Source organism: Gymnogyps californianus, chromosome 8, assembly GCF_018139145.2.
Source record: "Gymnogyps californianus isolate 813 chromosome 8, ASM1813914v2, whole genome shotgun sequence".
NCBI classification, from domain to species: Eukaryota; Metazoa; Chordata; class Aves; order Accipitriformes; family Cathartidae; genus Gymnogyps; species Gymnogyps californianus.
In genome coordinates this window covers 27,667,062-27,685,532 of record NC_059478.1, presented here as the reverse complement: position 1 = coordinate 27,685,532, position 18,471 = coordinate 27,667,062, and the positions used below count along the sequence as shown (strand labels likewise).

Here is an 18,471-nt window from a genome sequence, read left to right as displayed (position 1 = left end):
TTCATCAAATTAACCAATATTGATGCATCTTTTACTCTTCCACATGAAGAGGATGGGAGGAGAAGCAGGGTTTTGCTGGGAACAAATGTGCTAGTAATATCCTTTCAGACTGAAAGGCATAAGAGAGCTGCCACCAGTTCCTGACGATGAGAGGCAGATTCACAGTCAAATTGACCTATTACTATTATCATGGGGAAACTGAGTCAGAGACATTACAGCCAGTATTTTACCTGAGAAATCAGGCTGTCTTTTTAAGAGCCTTCCTTTGGCTTTAAGAACCAAGGTCAATGTCCATATCTGAATATTTTGGTTTCTCTGTCCTTACTTGATACCAAGCTGGACAACCTAGGCGTAAAAGCAGGGTCTCAACTCCCAGTCCTGTGCTTTGCCAGTTGCGGTGCCTCCCATCTCATGAGATTTCATGGAAATCACCCTTCTCCACCATGCCTCAGTTTCCCTGCTTGTAGAATAGGGAGCCCGCTCAGTTTGGAGAGAGGGTGCAGAAGCAGTCAGTAACTTAAGTCTTGATGGTGAAACAGGAAAATGTGAAGGTACCTCTAGTTACTGGCTGTGCAGCCTGCGTGACCTTTGCTTTTAACAGTGCCACAGGACATGCCCCTTTGCAAAGCCACAGAGAGTCTGCCTGCAAAGCTTTCTGTCACCTGGACCCGTGAGATCCGATCCGTCTCCAGGCAAGATCCTCATCACTCACTGAGCTTTTAATTCCTTAGAGAGGGAGAAGAGACAATATTCAGCAGCTGGTTATTTCTTCCTTTCCCTCAGTCCCTCACACAGAGTGTCAGTTAAAAAAAAAAATGGCAGCGAACTGGCCATTAGCAAGGAAAACAGTTTAGGGAAGAGACGAAATAAAAATGCAATCAATTATCTCTCGCCGTGCCCAGGTGTGTGGGTGCAGACAATTTTCAAAGTCATCGAGAATTTTAGATGAGAAAAGGGAAGCTGTTCATGGCAAATTGCAAGTGTTGGGGGAAGGGGGAGGGAGAAGGAGAGAGAAAGCAGAGAGGGGAGAGAAGGAGAGATTAATTTCCCTCTTGAGTGAGAAGTGTGTTTGAGACAGACAGATGGGCTGTAAATACTCCAAACCAAGGACAGGAGCTGAGACAAGGGAGAGGCTGGTGATTGAAGTGTGACTGTGATGGAGGTAGTACATTTCCTGGCCAAGGTGACTGGTTTTGTTCTGAAAGGGGGAGATTTCTGAGATGTGGCTGCCGCACTTCACATCAACCTGGACCAGGACAGCATATTTAGACTTGATAAGTGATATCCAGGTCCCAGTGGGGTTTTCCTTAAGGGTCAACTTCAACTGCCTGCCTTGTAAGGGAAGTCTGAAGGGGGAGAGGGGAGGGGAAGAAAGAAAGAAAAAAAGGGAAGGGGGAGGGGAAGGAAGGAAGGAAGAGAAAGACGCTCTTCTTTCCTCGTTAAAATTATTGAGCTGTCTACAAGTGGTGAGCGAGGGGACCATGTGACCGGCAGTTAATCACATTGCTGTGAAATGTGACTGCTGCTGATAATAGGATCTTTCCTTCAGTAGAATTTCTGTTTCAGAAGTAGTGATTTTTACAAAGAAAAGAGGTTGAGAGAGATATCATTTCAGATCTAACAGAGCCTGTGTACATTTTCTTTAGGGAGAAAAACCTCCTTTTTCCTTTTCTGTTCGGCGTCCCTGTTTGTATTATTATTATCATGATCAATTTTTCATTTTCACAGCCCAAACTCACTGAGTACAAATGTAACCCAGCTCCAGTCTGTCTGCTAGCAGATTAGTTCCCATTTAGTCATAAAGTTAACCAACCTTGTTCCAATCAATTAATCCCTAGAACCCTTAATTTATTGATGCCCCAGTCTATGCTAGCAGTCGAAAAGATGAACATCCTGCTTCAAAATGAACTGGTCTGTCTTTCCTCCAAGATACAGGAATTATAAGAGGATGGTAGTAAATAAGCATTTAGAAATCCCTTCTGTACAATCAAAGGCAACAGCAGCACAGAGGAGAATAAAGGGGGTTTTAGCATGCATGAAAAACAGTGCAATAAACGAATCAGGCTCTCGGGACAGGAATAGCAGGGCTGCGGAGCCACTGTGGGCTCGGCTGAGTTGGCTCCTTCTGTCATAAATTGATCTAATGTACGTCAGGTTACTGCAAGAGTCACAGGCAAGTGAAAGGGTGTTGATCTAGACACCTTCCCACCTTCAGATTTTGCTTGCCAGAATCTCTTCACTCCTTTTTGAGGAGCCTGAATTACTTTCACCCTTGTTCTCTAGGTTTTTGACCGGATTTACTGGTTAATCCAACATGAAACTTCTCCAAAGCACACTGAAATAAGTAGGAGTCTCTCTGTTGGTTTCCCTGGCTTGTAGATCAGGTGTTGCTAAAGCAGATGCTTTAGTCAGAACTAATTAAAGTTGATCTGGTTGCATGAGAGAAAAAATTGTAGCAATGAAAGCACTGAAATACTGAGGTTGTTTCCATGTTACATGACTGGAAAGGACCTATTTTTAATTTTCTCTCCATATTTTAGATAGTAGCTGTTCCTAACACATGTTCTTTTCTGAAAAGACCCGATTTGGAAAACAAAAAGCACCTATAATTGGTTTGGTATTAAAAATAAAATAAATAAAAAACCCTAAAAAATTGCAATCAGCTCAAGTGTTTCTGGAAAAGCAAAAAAGTGCAGGCTGAGGTGCTCAGAAGGGCCTAAATAAAGGCCAGGTCCCAGCTCTTGTGCCCTTTCAGCAACAGGACACGCTGTGGCTCCTCTGACAGCTTCTGCCTTCTCTGATCAGTCTGACGTACTCTTGTGCCTGACAAATGATCTGCAGACAGACCCACATTTTCTCAGCTACATCAGCTCAAAATTACTTTGCCAAGCAATTCTTGGGTGGTTGTTCAATTGCAAGCCGTTCTTCACGGGAGCTACGTTTTGACAGGTGATCTGCTTCAAGTGGGCTCTTCTCTCCCATGGGTTTGTTTCCTTGTGCCTGCATTGGCTGAACACGGCTGAGGCATCACTTTGTGGTTGTGAGAGGTAAGCCAGCAGAACACTTATTTCTTGCAAACTGCGTGAAAGGCAATGTACAGCAAGCACAAATGTAGCTGGAGCAAAGGGATTTTCTGCTAGAAAATCTTTGTGGAAATATTTTTGATGCTATGCCCTCCTTGGTCTCTTCACCAGACAATGTGTCTAGGCTGTCTCCTCTCATGCAAGAATCAGCTTGACCAAGGACAGGCATGTTCTTATGGACCAAGTGAGGAAATGGTTCCTCTTCTTGTTTCTGCTGCTGCATTTGCTTGGTGGGCTTGCAAACATCACATCCCCTTTTGCACTTCGTTTTTAATCTACAAATGGAGGAGCCTGGCAGCCTTTGAAAGGTTTTTACTACTGGCAGGTATTGTTTTATTTGTTGTTGTGACCAGCTCTTTATGCCTCATAAGTTCTGCATTAATTTTTGCATTTGGGAACATCACTTAAAAGAATGTGCTGCAGCAAATGTTGATTACTGGCTCGGTACTTGAAGTTGTGCCTGAGTGGTGTTCCCTTTGGTTCTCGGTAGGCTTTCCTGGCAACAGAGAAGAGAAATTGGTCCTGAAAATGGCTAAGCCATGTTTGTCCAGTCCTGTGCCCAAGCTAAGTGGGGCAGTTAAGTGATCTGCTCAGCTCAGGGACAGCACCTTGCTGAGGTAGCAATACTGCTCCTCTTACCAGGAGAAGGGTCTCTTCACTTGGAGTATATCTTATATTCTTCCTTTGAACGCTGCCTGGTGACAAAGACAGGCTGTTGGAACAGGTTAGGTTTGGTCTGACCTGGTTTGGTATTTCTTGTGAAAGAATCCTTTATTCCTGCTCTCTGTGGGTTTTTTTCTAGACAGGCCAGAAATTCTCTGTCCTTTCTGCTTTCTCTGTTCTTTGTCTGCTAGAATAGCTCAGGTATATTTCTCTGTTAGCTGCTTCAGTTCCTGCAAAGTCATACACAGAGCAAGGACCGATTTCCCATACCTTCTTACTAAACTGAATGGTTATTCTACCAGAACACAGTCCCAAACACATCAACTCTCCCGACCGCTGCCAGGCCCTTACAGCGTGGTCCAGCTGCCTTTCCTTCAGGTTTCCAGCATGTCTGAGGTAGGCCTAAGGGCCCTATTTGAATGCAGTTCAAGATACATAGTTCTGCCTCATTTCCAGCCGTACAGCTTCATTCTCTAACCTGTCGTCCCTCGTCTCCTGTTCCTATACCCTACAGCACTGCAGCCCCGCTTGCATATGCTTCTTGCTTCCCCTTGATTGCTTTTTGCACTTCCTCCCTTTGCCCATACTGGCTTGCTTTCGCAGGCAGTGTATTTATTGCTAGCTGGCAAACACAAGCGCTTGGACATACATTCAATTATCTTTGAACAATTCCCATTTACTCTGGTTTTGCTTTTTTGCCTTTCAGTTTCACTGAACACTGCCTGTATTTTCTCAGAGCTTTTTCAACTGCAATACAGTCTGCTTCTCTTTTTCTTTCTTTTTTTCCTTTCCACATTTTCCATGTTTTCATTAAGCTCCCTCACTAAACTCTGGTGACCATTTCTCCACTGCTGCCCTTTCTGTACTTTTGCACTGAGAAGGGTCCAAGTTTAACCTCAGCATGTTAAATGCTCCCTTCACCTGGAAGGAAATCAATGGTACAGGCAGATTGGGGTTTTATCTGCTCCCCCACACCAAAATGTCTTTCTTTTTGATGTACAGTAATCTCCCCCTCCCTTGTGGTTTCACTCTTACCTGTTTTTCCATTAAAACTTGACTTATGCTTTACTTTTACACCAATGGAGTGCACTGTGGAGATGATAAGGGTCATTTCTGCTTACTGTTCAGGTGAAGGTGTGTTTTTGATCTTCAGATCAGTTCTCAAGTACATAATCTTCCCTGAGAGCTTGCCTACACTCAGAGTTGCTGCTTTCAACTGCGTGTTCTCCCTTCCCTCTGGCTGGTAAAACATGACTGTATTTGGACCAACTCTTTCATAACATCTCTTATATTTTTGTAAGAGAGACATTTTGATTCGATATCCACAAAGAGATGGGATATTGCAAGAAAGGAAAGTGATTTGATTGTCCATCTCTGAAATCATCCAGACTGGATGAGTTGCTTTGGTCAAAATCTTCAGGAGCAGGGAAATATCTGTAGCACAGAGGTACTCAAGGTATTTTTAAACAAGCTGGCTTAGGCACAGGAGAAACAGCATGAGGTATGTAGTTTGAGTGCTTCTAACGATAGTTCAAGTAGCACTGTAATACACCACGGTTACTTTTGTGACTGCAGCATAGAGTTACCAGCCTGTCACACAGCAAAGGACTCCTCACCTCCAGTGGGGCTCTTTGTACTGCTATCCCTGACTTAATCAAATTCTGGTCATCTTGGTGAGAACCTGTGGAGATACCCAAAAGACGGGATTCATGCAATTTATAAAGAAGATGGCAGAGGGTGATCTACCACTATGTGAACATGAGCCACTTGTCTGAGCTGTCCTTCTCCACAACTCCATCAGCAACATTAGCTAGTGATGGGAGCTATCATGATGGTGTCTCCTTTAAATATTCTTCCTCCACCAACCCACACCAACAGTTTATAGTTCCTGGTGAGTACAGCCACGAGACAGAGGCCTTTCTCCTGTAAGTACTTGGGTATCGCTTACTTATTGGGCGTGGAGCTAATTGAAGGGTAGTTAATGCCATCAAGCATTGGGATGTATTTATATTTTTAACTACATGTAAGTGATTATCAACATTATAAATAATTACAGTCTGCCTCCCAGCCCCTCTGCTCCATTCCACCCTGCTAATTGCAATGCTTAGATCTCAATGAGCTCATTATGTTTTGTCGATATTCAGCTCTTTGGCTTGCTCACTTAGTAGGGGCCGGGGGGACGCAAATGGGAGCTAAAGATTGAAAATGCCAAGCTCCTAGGGATTTGAGTTAGCGATCATCACTGCTTCATCTCTATGCACAATTTATTCAGCACTCCACCTTCCCTAATAAATTATAGATCCCTCAAAGGGAAGCTTTGCCAAGGGATGGGCAATTGCCTTACTCGCGGGGAGCCCATTCTGTGCGGTATTGAGCATCTTTGACATCTGGTCCTCGCAGGATTGGATCCCTCCTGCCCTTCCCCTCTGCCCGTCTCTTCCACCCCTTTTGGGAAGCATTAACCTTTTCAATGTGATGTATGCGAAAAGGCGACAGTCAGCAGTGGCAGTTCCTAATGGATTCTGTTTGTTTGGTTGTTTGTTTGTCTGAACTGCCTGCAATGCTGTCCAGACCTCTTGGAAAAGCAAGCCAGAGTGAAACCAATATTTTAATTAGCAGCAAAAGGCAGAGAGGCTTTTAAAGAAGAACAGTGTTTGAATTTAGAAGTAAGGAGCAGATGAATGTGGGGCAGGGGACTTGGGGTTCAGTCCAGCTGAAGACGGTAGCACATAGTGCTTTAAGGAAGAGCTGAATTTTCAATCGCAGGCCATAGTGACGAGTGGTGAGATGGTTATGGTGGTCTTTTGGGGCTTGTGAGCTACAAAGGGGTGAATTTGTGCCCCTTACTCTTCTTTCTGGCAGTGCAAAAGGAGCAGAGATTTGTCATATCTGCCTTGCCAAGGACTGAGAAAAACTGCAGTGGAGAGTGCTACTATACGACAAGATCTGAACCGAAGGAATTGAGTTACAGGGGCAACCCTTTGCCCACCCCTCTGTCCTCAAACAGGATCGGTTCTACTTTCCCCTCTCCTGATAGCTGTTTTCCTAATTCTGTCTTAAGATGGGGATGCTGCAGCCTCCTCAGGAGATATTTTCCTAGTGCTTCACTAGTCTTATCGCTGGAAAGCTTCCCCCAAAATCTAATCTCAATCTGTTTTATTGTAAATTAAGGCCATTGTTTCTTGTCCCATCACTAGCAGATGCAGAAATGTTTATCCTGTTCTACAGCAGCCTTTACTTATTTGTACACTCTCTCTCTTCACTATTCTGTGGTCCAAAGTCCACAAATCTTTTCAATTTTTCCTCCTTGGGCTTTCTGGACTTCTGATCATCCTTTCCAAAGCCCTTAAAGTCCCCAGACAATTAAGCTGAAATTAAACCAACTTCAGGAGTGGCAGAGTCTAACTCAGCTTTGTGACTCCACAGCCAAACACTGCTTCTCGCAAGAGCCTGGGATGCAGCTGGGAGCTCAGCAATCCGGCTTTGCAGTGACCAGAGGTGGCTGCTCAGTGAAGAGAGTCAGTCAATCTCAGCCCTCTCCATCACGGTCAACAGCGGCAGCAAACATCCTTTGGCACCCGTGGGTGATTCAATGTGAACACCAGTGTCAGAAGTGGATCTGAGAAGGAGGAGCTCTCTCCAGGTCATGCAGATGTTGGTGCTGCTGTGTCACCTGAGCTGTGGATCAGTAAGAATTCTCCAGGGCGATACTGGAACTTGTGAATAGAGGCAAATAGGGCTCCTGGAATTATTTCTTGTTAGTAATATGGAGATAGAGAGAGGCAACACAAGCAGACAGTCAGACTGTGCCAACAGCAAAACAGGATGTGGCCTCAAAAATATGAAGGTTTAATAGGAAAAAAAGTCATATAACAGAACTGGGGTTACAAAATAAAAAACAACCCAAACCAAAAAAACCAAACAAGCAGCCTCCTATACCTGTTATCTTTATCCACTGGGACTGTTATTCAGTGCAGCCTCTCATTTTGTTGCACAGGCGCTGTGGCAGATTAAGGAGCAGTGCACCAGACAGGCCTCACCACTATAAGGAGAGTTTGAAGGGGAAGTGATTTTTATAGCCGTAAGTGACACTCCGGAAAATGGAGAGATGCAAAGTTGCTGCTTAGGTCTCTCATAAACTCCAGAGGTTGCTGGTTAAATTATGGTCGCAAGCATGTTGTTATAAAAGCCCTTTTCACCAGGGAAAGCAGTGACTCTAAAGCTGGCCCACCAGTTAATGCTGAATCCCCTTGCAAGCACTTGCTTTCAGATGTCTCTTTTATAAATCAAGGGCCACTCCTACGTTGACTGTACAGCGGTGTACTTCCAGCCACTTTAGCAAAGTTGGCTGTTGTTTCAATGAGAGGAGTTGGTGGATCTGAAGTTTGGCAATGGTTTATTCCCACCCCATCAGAGAAGTGAGGGGAAGAGACAGGCAGTGGAGAAAGGGAGACCTGCAGACCTTTCCAGCATCTTTATCCGGACACAGACCCGCTGCTGCCAGCAGTCCTTCCCTGGGGGACATGATGTAGGAAAACAAGCCAGCTTGGGTGAGTAGCTTTTTTAGTAAGGGCTTTGTGACAGCAGTCAGAGGAGTGTTATTTGTGGCAGGGACTATATATAACTATATTTGTGTGTGTGTAGATTAAATATATATATATGTGTAGTGCCTTATCACTGCATTCCAGCTTGAATTTAAAACACAAAGGAAAAATCAAAGGTTTTAGAAAAAGCTAAATTTATCTGAGAATGGGAATTATAATAGTAAAGAGGCAATTAATTGGGGGGGTTGGAGATTATAGTAATATTTTACTCCTTCCCTACAAAGACAAAAATAGCATTAGTTTCTCTAGCTACTAGTAACAGCTCTAATTCTCTTCTTCCCATTCACCAACACCACTCTGGAGTGACCACCTACAGATGAGGTCTGTCTAGCTGATGTGAAGAGAGCTTTGGCCCAGCTCATGTGTGTCCCTGCTTTGGGGAGGAACCCCCCCTACAGCAGACAGCCTGAGCTTAAGTGTGGCATTGACCCTTGAGTCTGAGTCAGCAATGTAGGCAGAAAGGAGGCCTTGACATTCCTGAGCTGATGCCCCTTCTTCCTCATTTTACTTCATTTAACTCTGCTTGTCCTCTCATCCTTTAGTGCCACTCAATCCCAAGCAAAGCACCCAAAGACACCTTCATCACTGATTCATCCCTTGAGCTGGACCCGCTCTGCCACCCCAGCCCAGCCTGGGCCTTGCAGAGGGGGCAGGTGCCCTCCCTCTGGTTTGGCCAGGCATAGTTTCCATTGCAAAACCAATCCCCAGATCTTTTTTGTGCTCTGACAGCCCTGGAAATGCACCACTCCCAGCAGAACTTTCTGTTGCCTGCAGCCTACACCACAGTGCCTTATTCTGAATCAATACTTGCAGATACTGGAGATAACTCAGGGAGAGAAATACATTAACGTAGCTGAAGAAACAAAGATAATGATATTTTTTCTTCTTTTTTTTTTTTCTTCCCTCCCTTCTCCCACAGAATAAAATTTTCTTTTCCTCTCCCCCCATCCTCATCTCTGTGATCTGCACTTAGCAGGGCTCCAGACTCTTGAATTATTTCCCACTTTTCAATAAAGCCTTAAATCTTTTTTAAAAACTGCTTTTTTTAATTGAAAAATTTCAATCAATCAATTTGCCCCTTCTCTACCCTCTCGCCTTCGTCCCCTCCCCCAAGCAGACCCATTTGCAGTAAATAATCTGTAGCCAGACTTTCTGCTCTAAAGAAATAAATAATTCTGAATTTGCTGAATCCCGCCTGATCTCCCAGCTTTAAATCACTGCACTTTGTACTGAGCTCAGCCGAAATGTTGAACACACTGAAGCATGACTATTACTTGGAGACTGCAAGTGTTTTTAAAGGTACAGCCTCTGAGGCCATGGTCCTTTTTCCTCCCAGGACAGTCTGAGAGAGGAGCTAAGCCAATTCCTGAGGATAAGTTATCTCTTCCCTGCATTTTGCCCACTACAAATGCAGATGTTGCCTTGTCTTGAAGGGACTTATCAAAGACTGACTGAAGGCAGGAGAAATCCAGTGGGTCTTTGAGCAAGTCCTTAAGAAGAGGCATCTTGACTGAAACTATCAATAGCCACTGGACTGAGTCCTTGTTCAGATGGGTGATCTAAGGTAGGTTCCAGGAGGTCCTCTGCGCCTGCCTAGACACTGGAGAGCAAGTGCCCATGCTCCCAAGTGCAAATAGTTGCACTTGGACACAGAAGACCCTGGGGTATCCCAGCCAGGGAGGAAAGTCCCCCAAAATCATTACAAGTCTTGCAATCACTGTCAGCATTCTGCAGTTCTCTTTATTTTTCCTCTATTCAAAAACTTCAAAACCAGTTATATGCAGGTTTATGTCACAAGGGAACGCAATCCTCGTATTTCTTAATTCCTCATATTTCTTATTTAATCATATTTCTTAATTTCTTCTTTTTAGGATTGCTCCTGTCAAAGCTATTGACTATGTCCTGTCTGAAAATGCAAGCTGCAGCTGAAGAGGGAAAATGCAGCATGTAACAGACTACTGATGCCTAGTTATGATTTATACAACTCATGAGCTTCCAACAATTTAGAGATGAAAAATGGTTTATCCACACTTTGGTGTGTTGAAACACTCTTTCTACCATTTATCTTGAAACCGATTTTGTTTGGGTGGTGGTGAATGTTACGCACAAAGCCATGAGTGGAATGTCTAATGGGAACTGTCAGACATGGAACAATGGGTGTCATCATGCGTCTGGGCTGAGATGTGAGGGACTAAGAGGATCCCCAAAAAGTTCAGCTCATAATTCCAGTGTATTTTGGGGGTTTTAATTAGAATTGGAAAGTATTGTACTGTTCTGGCATTTCCAACCAAGCTGAAAACAAAAACTGTTAAGACTTAAGTTTTCATGCTGTTTTTCCCTTGTGCATTTGAGGACATTCATCAGCGACAGGAGAAGATTGTGAATGCTGGATTTTCACTTGGAAATTTCTTCCCCTCTCCTCATCCCTTTTCAGTATATCAGAGAGAATCAGCTCTGTAATTTTCATTGACTGTGTAAAGAGCTGAGGTCAGCTAATCCACAAGGGCTCCTTCCCAGATTTGGCAAGTGACCAGAATTAAACAATAGCAAAGATCAGAAACGTTAAAATCACAAGAAGAGACTCATCCTAGTGTTTTCCCAATACTCCAAATAAAGATCTGTCAGACGTTAATGTGAGACCAGTAAATGCAGGCCCAAAGTAATTTTGGGACAATTTGATAGAAGCTGTTATAATCAGGTTTTAAGTATATAATTTTTAAAGTGTACCAACACATAGAGCAATGCTGATGCAATATTTTAATGAATTAAAATATACTGGTACTGAAATTCACCCTTTCTGGGTTTTTCTTTTTCAGCTGTGAGATTGGTTCTGACCTCTGTCCCTTAGATAACCTCATCAGGAGTCAGTGCTGCCAAGATATTAAATAAACTATTTTCTTTGGGCATTTTATAGTTTAGGCCAGATTACCATTTACAGAAGGGCCCATTTCCATCTCCCACTGGTGTAGAGGGACCGTAAGATGGATCAAATGTAACTTACATGGAGCAATGTGAAGATGGCATTAGGATAATAAAGCAGCAGTCAGAGGTGTCCCTGCAAATTCATGCCCATGGTGCCGGTAAATAGCATGTGGATTCAGAGGTAGAAACGGGCAGTGGCCCTGTTGTGTTTCCAGTGTTACTTTGGCGTTGTCTTGAGACATCTCGCTTCTCTCTGTTTCTGTGCTTGCTCCAGACAGCCTGATTTTCCTTTCCCTGTCTGTGTGTCTCGAATCCCATGTTGAATTAAGCGCTCCCTTTTCATGGCCACATGTGGTAGCAGCTCTGCAGCTCAGTATTGCATGGAGGTTTTAATCAGTAGCAAAATGTGTTCAGTTGGGTGGCTCCTTCACTGGTGCCGCTGTGTTGCAGAGGGAGAGCTGGGGTACACAGGCGCTCCGCCACACTCCCCTCTGCTCCCCTTGAGTCTCTGCTGCCCTGTGATGGCAGCACCCCGGCAGGGTCGGGAGTGCTTGGCTCTGTCCTGGCACTGGCTCCCGTGCAGCACCTCCACCTTCTTGCCTTTTTCTCTCTCTGCCTCGAGATCCCTCCATTCCCCATGTCCAGGTGTGAGCTGGGATCTGCCTGTTTCAGTTTAGTTCATGAGAAGGGCAGAAGCGATAGCTGATATTGAAATGAGTTCATGGGAAATACAGCATGGTCCTTGTGGCACAGTCCCTCTGGCAGAGATAAAACAGTGCTCTCCAAGATACCTGTTCTCCAACCTCCTCTTCCAGCGGAGGAGAGAAAATTACAGGCCGCTGATTACTCAGGGAGAAGAGCGCACAACTTCCATCTTCGTAATTTCTTCCACCACAATCAAGCATTTCAGGAAAAGGGCCTGAAATAGTCAGTCAGGGATCTTTCTGCCTGGTTCCTTCCCTGATAACACACAAGAGGAATAAAAATGAAGAATCATCATTGCTGTTACGTTTCGTTTCCAAAAGCATCTGTCCCTTCTGGGATCAGGAACTGAGGCTGTTGGGAATGGCAATACTCTCCTTGGGGAAAGTCCCTTTGCTATTTCCAGGCTGGCTGTGTTCAGGGCATTGATCGATTTTAAGGCTGGATGGTCTGGTTGCATTTCTCTAGCTTGACCTATCGAATACCATGAGAGGGTGTCACCAGTAATTCCCACATTGAGCCTGGTTCTTACACTGGAGCTATGAAAAGCCCCGTTCTCGTTGGAAGTGGCATACTCTCCCCAGAAAGCACACCCACATGCACCTTGCAGCCCTGCAAAACCAACAGCCTGAAGCTTTAGTGCTTGCCGGGCCAGGTCCTGCTCTCTCGAAAGTCAGTAGGGAGGACAGGGTAAGTCCTACCCCCTCCCCACACTCCCTTTTAGAAGCTTCCTCTTTTGATAATGATTTTGAAATATGTAACCAGATATACACTAGCCATTGTGAACCCTGTTTCCCTGGAATGACAGTCTTGGGGAAGGATGCATCATCAGCACCCAGACTTGCACCGTGTTAAATGCTGGTGAAAAGCCATAGAATAGCCCCTCTGCCCCTCGCCCTCACCCCCGCTGCCAAGTCTCTATATTGCCCCAGTTACACTCTGCTTGAAGTGGGCCCCCCAATTAGATGTGATATGGGCAGCATTTCTTATTTATTAGAGAATAGTGTCAGCCCCGTGAAACAAAACAAGTAACTAACTGGTGAAAACAGCTCTGCTAAAATAGAGGACTAGTTCTGATCAGGCTGGGCATGATATAACACAGCGGTTTAAAGCTGTGTAATGCCATTTTCCATTAGAGCTCTTGTTCGAGTCAGGAAGGGGTTTGATCCATTGATGGAAGCTGTTATAAACAGACGAGAAAACCTCATCCGTATTTCTCTTGAGATTGTACGAAGCTGACAGTATGCTAGCTGACCACAGTCATCTGGGACTCTCCCGCACAAAATAACCCTCTTTTCATAAATAACAGGATTGTTGTTGTGGTGGACTGAGATTTGCTGTAGAATTCAGTTTTGTCGAACAAAGAGCTTCTTCTGGTTTTTGACTTGAGCTATTAAAAAGATTCATCTTTCTCTTTGTGTCTCATTTTCCTTCCCCTCTTTCTCCCTTCCCTGTTTTTTTTTCCTCCCCTCTGTCTGTCTTTAGGATAACTTAAAGCTGTTTGTCTGAAACAAAAGACTTGCGTGGGTCTGGTCAGTGGTGCCTCTGGATTGAATGGTCACGATTTCAAATCCTGTTTAGGACAAAACTTGGACGAATTCCATAAGCTAATAAGCCAGCGCAGTGTTTCAAATTGATGGAGGTGCCGTCCTCTAGATGAGACATAAAAACAGAGATCCAATCTGCTTGGCAGAGACCCCACAGGACTTATCAAAGATGAGTGGGGGCTGCTAACTGTTTTGCCCTTGTCAAATCCTTACCACCACCACGGCTTCTCTTCCTGTTCCAAAGCAATGACACTGGACCTTATGAAAATGAGATGGTGAACTTGAAGGAGCCATCCTTTTTCTAATTATTTAAAGCAGTTTGCAGCGTCTGGCAAAAGGGGGAAAGAGAGATAATCCACTCACTTGAAAGTGGAATGACCCTGAATTTCAAAAAGCAAAACAAAAGCGAGCAAATGGTGCCACCATGCTCTGCAGCAGTGACATTATTAAATGATCAGTGAGCTATTAAAGCAGCAACATTTAGTACCTCCCCTAATGACTTGTACTGCTAACTGGTTTCCAAATTGAGATTTTTATTGCCTCCATGCACAGACAGAACAAGGCTGTGTCTGTGCTTCTAGAGGCTCCAGCTTAAGCAGACTGTTCACAATAGGATCGATGAATCTTCTCGGTTGAAAACTAGTAATGGCTTATGAGATTCCCCACTCCTCTGTCCTCCTTTCTTACCAGGGCTGGAAGCTTTGGGCTGTGAGGCATGGTAGGGATCACAAATACAGGGGATTTTGCAGAGAGCCCAGCACGATTCTTGAACTTCCTAACATCTGTGAAATTTGGCAGAATTGTGCATAAACAGACTGTCCTGAAACCTCCCCAAAACCGCTGATGCCATTCAAAGAGTGAGTGCTGTGAGAACAGCGTTTGCAGGAGGGGCCTTGGGCACGCTGGTCTCCACTTCCAGGTAGAAATATGGAGCACGGAGGAATGAGTCTATGGAGGAGGAAGGGAGAGGAAAGGGAACTGCAGACACTAGCGAAGGTGAAGATTCATGCAGATGTTTCCACCGTGACTCTCCCAAATGGATTTCTACTGTCTCATACAAGCTGAGCTCCCGTGATGGGAACAGCTGGGAAATGGCCTTCTATCAAGCGCAGTTCAAGCTAGGTAGGGAGTTCCTGTGGGCAAAAGCACAGCATGCGTGATTGCAGAAAGGAAGCTGGTTAAAAAACAAGCAAACAAACAAACCACCCAGCAAAAGTGGGTTCTGGTTGTAGTCACAGTTATTTATGTGCTCATGATATACTGTAGGCCAAAGCGGAGTCTGGGTCTTCCATGCACCTGAAATAAATGCAAATGTTACTGCTTTGATTTGTTTTTCTCCATCGGTTCTACACACGCGTGCCACCTGCACTTGCTGAGCGAGTGAGGCCATTTCTCGCCCAGGCTAGGCAGTCACAGGGAGAGACTGTTACTGCTGTTTCTGAGAGGGGGTAGGACGGCTTGTGAGACTAGTATTAGAGCACGCACATTTTTTATCCCATGCTGGTTTGAGTCTCTTTGCATCAATGCTGACTGCAAGTTGTTCCCATTTTGTGACTTTTCGGTGGCTGCATGTGGCACAGGTTTGCATTTCCAGTTTCTTCACAGTGTCTGTCTACCCGTGTGTCCATGCTCCGCAAAATGCCTTTACCTTTCCTGGTAATCTTGGCAAACAGGAGGTCTGTGTGGGCTGCAAAACATGCTAAGAACTGTAGAAAAATGGGGTGAAGTGGACTTAGAGGCCCTTCTATACTTCCTTTTCCGAACTTCATGCAGGACCAGTTAGACCTAAACCATTCGTGTCTGCTGTGGGTTTAACCTGTTCTTGAAGACCTCTGGTCCGGAGATTTCCACATGTGCTAAGGCAGGTTATTCCAGTGGTTAACTGTCCTTACCTTTAGAAAGCTATTCCTAAGACCTAAGTTCAGCAATAGAACTGGACTCCTCCAGGTCAGGGTTAAGACAGAGTTGTAAGGCACCACGTAGGAGCTTGTGTAGCCACTTCCTCAGGTGCACCCACTCTCATCTAAGGGATTCCTCCCCCAGGACAGCAGATCAGGTGTTTCCCACGGTGCAAACACAAGCAATGTAGAGAGACAAAGAAAAGGGCAGCAGGGCCGTTTCTGGCAGAGGAGCCTTCTGAGATTGGCACTGACAAAATGTCCTAGAGACTTTACTGAGTCCAATTACCACTTTATGTCTTTAAAGTGCTGAGTAAATGAAAGAAACTACAAGATCAAGCCATGTTAGTCTTCTCAATCCCTTAAATGTTTGACAGCCCTCTTCCCTTCTTTCTCGCTTTCTCAGACTACTTTGAACTCTTAACCTTTGCCACTGCTTTGGGTTCACATCTGCGGAAACCAAACTACCCCCAGCCATCCCCAAATTCCAGTAACAATCACAAAACACTTTCAAAGCAACACTGCCCTCCCTCAAATTGATAAACTTTAAGCTGTCTCCAACTTTCTGAACTTTCATGCACGTACGGTTAGTCTCGTCCGTCAGTGCTGGCAGGCTGCAGGGGAGCTTACTGGGTACTGCAGCAGCCGTGAAACAGCCGGTGCTGTTTCACACAACCAACAATCCCTGTCCACGCAGACAACAGCCATGAACACCAGCTGTTCAGGCTGTGCTGTACTGTTGGGTAGAAGAATATAGATGCCCACAGCACATATGGTATTAGGATTGCAAGAAGCGCATCAGGATAGACCCTGAAACAGAAGGGATAGATCCATGTAACCATCCCCAGGCACAGCAGTGGGAACTGGAAAAGTGAGACCAGATCACTGGAGAGAAAATCAGTGTCATCCTCAGCCACTAGAACTGGGCTTGACTGCAGTGCTAGCAGAGCTGGTGGCTGGCTTTTTGCAGAACTAGAGCTAAAGACTGAGTCACATCAGTTCGACCTCCCCTTTAAATAAATAAATAAATCATAAACAGAGATCTCACAGTGATGCCTGAACCTGATGTCTCATGCTCACTTGTTTTGATGTGTCTAATGTAAGTGGGCGGGTAATAAAAGCTTCATTTAGAAGCTAGCGTCTTCACAGGCGCTGCTGGAAGCCCCTGGGACACTGCACTTCTGGAATTTTCCTCTAATGGAAACATCAGCAGATAACAATTGATAAAGCAGAACGTGCATGCATGCACACAAAACAACCCAGCAACAGTTTGTTTTCCTGGACTGCTGGTTGTCGGATACAGAGGTGTACTTAGATTCCCCAGGTTATGTACCCACCTCAGCTACTGCATCAGCACTCCTGAAATGGCCATTATGATGACCATTTGGGGCAGTGCCCTGGGGAAGTATGTGGTTATTGTAGTGTGGGTAGGCATCAGTTCAAAACAGGCAAATAAAGGAGTCCTCAGCTCCCATAATACAGCCGTGGATAATGGCATTGACTGCATTTCTCCCAGCTGGACATCACCCTGTAGATGGTAAGCAGGCACTGCTCTGTAACAGGCAGACCTAGTGCTGACACTTCACACAAGCAGGAGATTCACCCTATGGACATGTTGTCTAGGGTATTATTTTTCAATGGATTGGCAGGTTATTCAGCTTCTTTTTAGGCAACTGAGTCTTCAGCAAGGTCTCGTTCCCATACCTGCGAGGTCTCTGTGGCAGCTCTGATGTGCAGCACCTGCCTAGTGTTGGGCTCAGGGTTAGCTGAAGGAGGAATCATGGCTAGTGAGGAGAGAAGAGTCCCTAGAGTTACTGCTGACCTCCTTAAGGTAATCTACTGTCCTTCCAGTTCAGTGCTAAAATCACCAGTTCAGTGCTAAAATCACCAGTTCAGGTCCTGAATACAACACAGTTAAAGAACAGTATATTCTCTCAGGACAGTGTGGGGGTCAGTGCTAAAGGTTTGGAGGGCTACAGCTTTAATGCCAACCTTGAGTTTGTACACTGATCCATGGCTGGTGCATACCATGACATTGTTGACCTCGTTTCCTGGTTACAAGCACAGAAATACTGCCTGTATCCAAGCATTTTTAGGTAATTATTTTCCCTGAACGTGCAAAGTGGAAGGCCCCTTTTGTCTAGTGTATTACTTCATGACCACTACAGGGTTCTGCAACCAGGTGTGGGGGAAAAGGGAGATTGTTTCCTCCTGTCTGTGGTTTTATGCAGCATCTGCCTGTGAAAACAAGAAGCAAACAAGATGACCTCCACTTTATCGGCTTGCGTAAGTCATTTTGCCTGAAGCCTGAGCATTGTGGGATGGTTAATGTAAAACTTGCTCATGCATCAAATAGCAGTAATTTACCTTTAGACTCTGCTTTTTTATTATTATTTTTAATTATTTCAGAAAAATGCTCCTTAATTAAAAACTCACAGATATGAAGCTTGGAAGAAATGTGGCCAGGACATTCTTGGATTACTACAGGCTGAACTCCTTGGTGGAGAGACCACTAGCACCTACTCCTAAAACTCGGTAGGTCAGAAAGCAATTTCTCTTGCTTTAGCAGGGCTGCTTTTTTAATACCTTTCACGACTAAACTTCAGTGCTACTGCATTATGGCTTTATAATAAGCGTGCTAGTCTAACTGTGCTTATTTATTGAAATTCCATTCGGAAATAAAGTATTTATGATCAGGAAAGATACCCGGTTTATGTCTGAAAAAATATTCAGAGGATTTTGGAGATATCGATATCTTTCCTGAATTCTGTCTGCTGTACACCAATCTCACACCAGTATCTTTAATGGACTTACCCTTCATTTATCTCCTGAGAGTGAGAGGAGAATCAGACCTACTTTATTTTGAACAGTTTTAATTCTGGAAGTGAAAACTTTTTCAGTGCTTCAGGAGATTACTGACAAGCCTGTGCTAAAGGCAGGGTTCTCCATCTCCCCTTGGACCTGCTACAATGCTGGCAGCCAGATGGCAGGTTCCTTCTGCCAGTCCAACCAGGACCCTTTACCTGGGGACCCCCTCTTACTGGAAGCTGGA

At 44.7% G+C, this 18,471-nt stretch overlaps 1 protein-coding gene across 1 annotated transcript in view; it reads left to right on the top strand.

The window, feature by feature from the left end:
* The window catches only part of AGBL4 (AGBL carboxypeptidase 4), a 946,609-nt gene extending 928,651 nt beyond the window's left edge, over positions 1-17,958 (top strand). Inside the window, exon 12 of the mRNA XM_050901055.1 lies at positions 17,858-17,958. Coding sequence (XP_050757012.1) covers positions 17,858-17,958 — 101 coding nt within the window. The remainder of the gene's footprint in view (positions 1-17,857) is intronic.
* The last annotated feature ends 513 nt before the right edge of the window (positions 17,959-18,471 follow it).